Genomic DNA, 6,950 nt, shown 5'->3' with positions numbered 1-6,950 from the left:
AACAACGTGTGGTGTTTAAATATAGCTCTGATACACACTGATCTCTAATGTTGGTATGCATGCATTGTGTCCATAAATATAACCTTAATATTAGAGTAGAAAAAAAGAGTTCACTTTACACATAGACAGAATAGACGATCCAAGTTATTTGGGCGACAAAGGGTTAAGCTCGAAGAAAAAAAAAAGACATTTATTGTCCTGACACGCCAAGAGTGGGACGTCGTTAACAGCGGCCAATCACCGCGCTGCCTTCCTCCGCCCCCAGCCAATAGGACGTACGGAGGGCTCCCTGTCAGTCACAGGTGAGGGTGGAGGGTGGAAGTTTGTAAAAAAGGGCTGGAAAGGGGATCGAACCCGCGCTGATGGAAGAGTTATGCGGAGGAGGAACATCGTGCTTTTGGATATGCAGAAACTTTCCGTCACTTCTCCGGGACGAAAGCAATGAGAATCCTGAAGTGGAAGAACAGGAGCAGCAGTATCAGTCCTTCGAGGGAAATACAATGTGGATGAACTGACGTCGTCTTCGTTTAGCGGGACACCAGTTATTCCCTGAAGACGAACTTAAAGGGGTTTGAAAGATGGCCGTGCGTAGCAATTCATTGATGCCTTTCTCCATCCAAGCCATTTTGAATAAAAAAGAGGACAGTCGTGGACATTTACCCGATTTGGATATGTGTTTCTCAAAGACGTCCTGTTGGAAAATATTCGGGGAAATGAACAGCGGATCTGCGGACTTTCCCTCGGCGTGCAGGCCGAGCAGCGACGGGGGAACCTGCGAGCCGGGCGACAACAAAAGTTACGACTCCGACTCGGGTCTGAGCGACGATAACGACGGTAAGCCGGTGGTGTGTAAGACCGAGACCGAGGGAGACCCCGCCTCAGACCTGCTGGAGGAGAGCCTGCAGGATGAGACGGACCAGGAATCCACCGCAGTGGAGAACGCGAAGGGACTCAGCGACTGTGAGCCCAATGTCTCGGGTAAGCGGAGGAAACGACAAACATAGCTTGAGTGTGTGGACATTTTAATTTATTAATCTCGTTGTAGGCCTACACGTTTAATGGTAACAAATTGTCCATGGTCAGCGTGGTGTATAATTAATGGCCGTTTTAATGTGGGCTGCGTTTCAGATTATTAAGGCATAGGTCCTTCAGGGCCCGACCTATTTGAAATTTGGAATTCATGGTTGTTTGGTGTGCTGTCATTAGGCCTCTATGTTTATATTTAATATTGAGTGGTGAAATGTCGATGAGACATGTCTACCGCTATCCTGCATGTGTATTGCTTTCCTTTTGATTACATTTATGAATTAAAATCTAGTTTTTACTAAATTGGAAAATTAAATCTATAAAAATGCATATTCTCAATCCAGATTCCAACAACCTCGACGAGGCAGGAAGCGATCAAAGCGCCGACCAGCCCAAGCAAAGGAAGAAGCGCTCGCGAGCCGCCTTCTCCCACGCGCAGGTCTTCGAGCTCGAGCGGCGCTTCAACCACCAGCGCTACCTCTCGGGGCCCGAGAGGGCCGACCTGGCCGCCTCCCTCAAGCTCACCGAGACCCAGGTCAAGATCTGGTTCCAGAACCGCCGCTACAAGACGAAGCGTCGTCAGATGGCCGCCGATTTAATGGCGTCGGCCCCCACGGCGAAGAAAGTGGCGGTTAAGGTGTTGGTCCGGGACGACCAGAGACAGTACAGCCCGGGAGAACTGCTGCGGCCCCCGCTGCTCGCCCTGCAGCCGTCCTACTATTACCCCTACGGCGCTTACTGCCTTCCCGCCTGGACGCTCTCCGCGTGCGCTGGGAACCCATAAGGCCCCCCCTTATCCCAGAGGGGCCCCTCCTCGTATATTTATTTTCTCCCGGGAAACCAAAGGAAAAAACATTGAAAAACTCCTTGAGAGAAACGAGTGTCTGAATGGACTTCAGATCAGATCAGAGTCACCAACCGAACTGCCTCACCGTGTTTTGTTGTTGTTGTTGTTGTTGTTGTTGTTGTTGTTGTTGTGTACGACTGAAGATATCACATTTGATGGTTGTTGCAGAATATTCTGTCCTCTGTTGTACGCGCGTGTTCCTACCTCTGCAATGATTGGAAATAGACTGTTTCTATTGGCCCTTCAAATGGCTAATTGTGTTAAGTTTTTATCTTTGTTGTGTTTGTAATAACTAAAATATTTCAGCACTTTTGAGCATATAGTGTGGGCATGTACAGTAGGCCTATCAAACATTAAAAGAAAAAAGACGAAATTTTTGTTGTATTCGTGTGTGCGACCGGAGAAGGTTCCATTATTAAGAGATATATCTGCTGTCGAGTAGCCTATATGTTTTATTTTGTTATTTAGAGGAAAACTAATATTTTTACATAGCCATACCCGTAATTGTTATAATTGGAATGGCATTATGTATGTTTTATTTACAATTTAAAAATCCCCCATCTTTTTAGGCCTGAATATCAAGAAAATATGAGACTAATTACGGTTTTAAATATTGGCTGCTTTCGATTTAGCAAAGTTGCTTGATGTTTGACGACTGGTCGTATAGTGGTAGTTTTGGGCGCTATATCAACTCTATCCGAAGAGGCTATGACAATATACATTGTGTTTGGTCCGTGTCCACGTGTACAAAATAAGATGCAACATTGCTGTGTTTTTTCAGTAGGATATCGTATATATTTATCTTGCGTGGGATAAATTAAGTATGAGAATAAAAGTGGTGAATACGTTAAGAAATCGTGGCCACATTATTATACGATTATTGCAAACAATTATATTGAAATAACCTGTGTGGGTAAAATAAATTCTGACAGAATTTAGGCTACCTTAAATAAAATTTAAAATCAGCAGCAGATCTGATGCACTATGGCCCTAGGAGTCAAGTTGTCATCATGGCCAGGATGAGCTTTCCTCCAAACACTCCTGTCAAACACGATGATTAATTGCTGTACGATCCTGGGACAGGGTGAAGTGACTGGTGTCTTAGGGTGCACGTCTACACAGGTAGAGGACTACCTGAAGGTCAAGGAGACCCATGTCATGATGCACTGCATCTGCCTTTGGATCGCTTGACGATTAAGTGTATATTGAACACCGAACCATTTTATTTATATGAATTAGTAAAACTCTTTGTATTCAAAGTGGTGTAGGTGTTTGGCTAACCCATAAGTGGGAAGAACAACTAGTCACAGTTGAGCCTTGTGCACGCTTGAGCCTCAAGCCACCGTGGATCCAGGAACAAGAGACGGTGCGCAGGTCAAAACAAACGGTTGAGTCAACAACCAAGTTCAAGACTAAACACTTACAACCGATCAGCGTCGAGATACGATGGATGTGACTTTGGATGTCTCGCTCTCAGGTACAGATGGATCAACACTACTACTACTACTACTACTACTAAACCTCCCCATCTGGGGAACCTTCGACAAAAAAGCCCCCGACACAATTTTCATCATAATATTTACTTTTGCAACGTACAAACCCCGTCCCTGGAAAGTAACCAGCGAACACCTGTGCTAGACGCACCGATAAAAAAAAAAAAATTAATGGAATTTTTGGATTGACTGGCTCTTCACCTCACCCGAGCATCATCCTTCGATTATGGAACAATGTCATTGATTCTCAGCCCAGAGGAGCTCAGAGAGAACCTATGGGGATATTGAACACTAGACCGTCCCATCCGCAGTCGACGTGGCGTCCATTTCTTTACCATGCCTGCATAAGATATCAGATCTAGAGGGGGAGACATATACCGGTTGTTTTCCTTCCGATCTCTGTTCTTTGAAATGCAAACACCCACATTGACATGCATTGTACCTTGTTCCAGTTGTATTTGATTATCATATTTTTGACAAAAGAAATGCATGCATGGTGTAGAAAGCGCAACAAAAAATTAATCCCAAATAGGCCAGCATAATCATTCTGCCTATACATATATATTTTAATCAAATATATTGGCCTACTGTAAGCTATGGTCGTTTAGATAATTTGCTAGAAAAAAAAGGGACACTATTTGTTGACCGGTTTTTAAAGCTAGACTCCATAACTTAATAACGCACACCATCGCGCACCAACCGATTATTACGCATACATTTTTTTTTGGTGCTCAGAATGATATTTGCCTAACCACATTCGTTTTCAAACTAAAACCATTCAGCCAAAAAATAAAGTCCTCTGCATGTTATATGCACAAGACGGATGTTGTATGCAACGGTAAAATTAGGCAACAATATGTTATTCGCTTTGCCTATTATTCAATTTTCAGCTTCTTTTATGTGTACACACACACACACACACACACACACACACACACACACACACACACACACACACACACACACACGTAATCACACGCACACACACGCACACACACGCACACACACACACACACACACACACACACACACACACACACACACAAACACGCACAATAATAAACTAATCACGGATGTCAAGGACAGATCAATTGAATGCAAGTGACAATTTTAATGAGACATAATCATGAAAATGTGCTATTTTCTCTGCAAAGACATGTTCCAACTGTTGTTCTAGATCACGTTACAGTATTAATGATACAAAATTGCCATTAAATACCACATGTTATTTTCCTTTATAGACTACTATAGATCGTGCGACTCAATAATCTGTTTGAGTTGACGTACAGCAATGAAAACAAATTTCCAGCCTCCGCAAATTGCTGACGCACATGCACGAAAGACAAGGAGTTGTTGCTGCAGTCAACGCCTTATGCACGGTGTAAAAAACAAAGAGATGTGTCCAAAAATAACAACTTTAGAGGAGCTGCTGATGCATTCGGGTTCAGGGAACAACAGCTCATGCCGAGCTTACCAAATCCACACTCGATTGGACTAGATATTTCATTTTCTCCTCCTTGTACACGTTGGACGCTTCGCTAAATGAAGAAAGTAGCTCATGATGATTGTGAATAGGCCAGTAAGAATTTGTATTAGAGAGCCTTTTAGCATATACCATGCCAACTTTTTCGTAAAAATAAGTGTATAGCTAAAAAAATGTTTTACAGCTTGATTCTTCGTAAACCAACACCACATAGCCATGGTACAATAACCCATGCAATATATACATATATATACTTTACATTTATTACAACAATATTTCTGAAACCAAAATCATTTTAAATCAATCAACACGCCTGGACAGCCAACAAGCAGATGGACTCCCAGCGTCAGAGTAAAGGTTGAGTTATTCTATGAGTTTTCATTTAAAGGTACGAAGGCTGTGAGTTATATACGATGTATGTCCTACGAAATGAAAATAAAATCCATATAGTGTCATGCTTCGCTCGAGATTTCGTTTTTGATTAATCAATCGATAGCTCAGCCTTTGCTTAGATTTTTTTTGCATTTGTTATTCTCGAATTTCCCACATCGTATTTTAAGTCAAGGCCTACACATATTTTTTGTCATGGTTCGTTAAATATGTTGAATAGGAAGTTAAAACCTTTAAAATATGAAATCAATAATTTATCACATTCTACATATAAAGGCGATGCTGCTAATCAAAGAGTCGAATAGCCTATAAGATAACAAAGATTTGAGGTTGTCATGGTCAAAATGCCTATGTGGTCCATACAAAGTTTACAGCAAGTTAGTAACACAAATTACTTTCGAACTTTGTGTAGAGTTGAGAAGCTGTCCATCACACCCTCATGTGCATTCTGGAAAATCGAAACCGGACATTCATTCTCACCTCAAAGTGGCCCAGGTGCGAATTCTTCTCCCCCATCGGGTGTTTGTGTCCCTTTTAATAAAAGGTGTTTGAAAGACAAGAACGCGGATGGATGCATATTTCTTTTGCAATTTTTGTTTGTCATGCGTTCTTCTGTCACCCAAAAACGTTTTTCGTTTTCAAAATGACAGCGTAAGCTTATATAAATAAATGACATGACACAGTTTTGTAGCGTGGTCTGATTAATGCAGAACGTGCAAGCAGTGGGATGTTCCCCCCTCCAGAATAGTTTTTTAAGCGTAAAGTGTTTTCATGTGCCATGAAAGTCGCTTCAAATAAAATGTAGGCCTACCCTTTTATTAACGATATAAAGCCAAATATTTATATTATTATTATTGTAGGACCAATACCGTAACACCAAAACACATGTATATATATATAAATATAGGCTATATATATTTGATTCAAATGATAGCCATACAGTATTCTTGGATGGAATAATTTTTAGACTTTTGCAATTTTTGCTTTTGAAAAAAAGGCTTTATTTATTTATTCATAACACTTTCGGAATAGTTTTCATCATGCGGAAGGCCATAGTTCAATCTTCTAAAGCCTAAACTATTATCAATAGTCATTTAACTGAGCGCTCCGTTTGTAGGCCCATGTGCTGCCTCAATGCATAATAAAATAAAAACACAAAGACCTACATCCAGAAATATGATTTACCGTATGTATGCCTCTGAATAAATAAATGTATCAACCAGATATGAAATTAATTGATTTCAGAACAATTAACTTTTGAGATGTGTTCAATTTGACTGTAGGTCAAAGGTTATAATTAGGTAAAACTGACCAACCCCGAGTGATTAGTCAACAATGGACTCCCTCGAACATGCTTTTTTTGCTTTTACCGTTGTGTGTGTGGAATGTGGGTGCGTGTGTGTGCGTGCGTGCGTGTGTGTGTGTGTGTGTGTGTGTGTGTGTATGTGTGTGCGTAGGCCTACGTGCGTGTATCTGTGTGTTCACGGTCATGTATTTCAGGAATGTGTGATTAGGCTATATTTCATGTTATACACATGCCTATATTGTCATATCGATACAATAAATATATTAAACATGTGTTTTGTAAAAAAAATATATGGATAAAATATTTTACTGGATCAAGAAATATAAAGGCTAAGGCAGCTCTGTCATTCGGGCATCTCTCGCCTCCCTCCTGTATTTCAACTTTGACCCTGCTACCATGGTGACG

The 6,950-nt window shown here is 41.3% G+C and overlaps 1 protein-coding gene across 1 annotated transcript; it reads left to right on the top strand.

The window, feature by feature from the left end:
• The first annotated feature begins 374 nt into the window (after positions 1-374).
• Positions 375-2,028, top strand: nkx3-2 (NK3 homeobox 2). Its single transcript, XM_079745083.1, has 2 exons — positions 375-978; positions 1,371-2,028. The coding sequence occupies exons 1-2, from the start codon at positions 579-581 to the stop codon at positions 1,808-1,810; spliced, it is 840 nt and encodes a 279-aa protein (XP_079601209.1). The 5' UTR covers positions 375-578; the 3' UTR covers positions 1,811-2,028.
• Positions 2,029-6,950: the final 4,922 nt, after the last annotated feature.

This window comes from Pollachius pollachius, assembly GCF_949987615.1.
Source record: "Pollachius pollachius genome assembly, chromosome: 10".
Classification (NCBI taxonomy): Eukaryota; Metazoa; Chordata; class Actinopteri; order Gadiformes; family Gadidae; genus Pollachius; species Pollachius pollachius.
Note: the sequence above shows the minus strand (reverse complement) of the source record. Positions and strands in the feature narration are given on the sequence as shown.

Excerpts from the sequence above, each read along its gene's own strand:
- nkx3-2 (XM_079745083.1), top strand. The coding sequence starts at position 579 with ATGGCCGTGCGTAGCAATTCATTGATGCCTTTCTCCATCCAAGCCATT. Across the intron at positions 979-1,370 it reads CTGTGAGCCCAATGTCTCGG|ATTCCAACAACCTCGACGAG; the intron begins GTAAGCGGAGGA and ends TTCTCAATCCAG.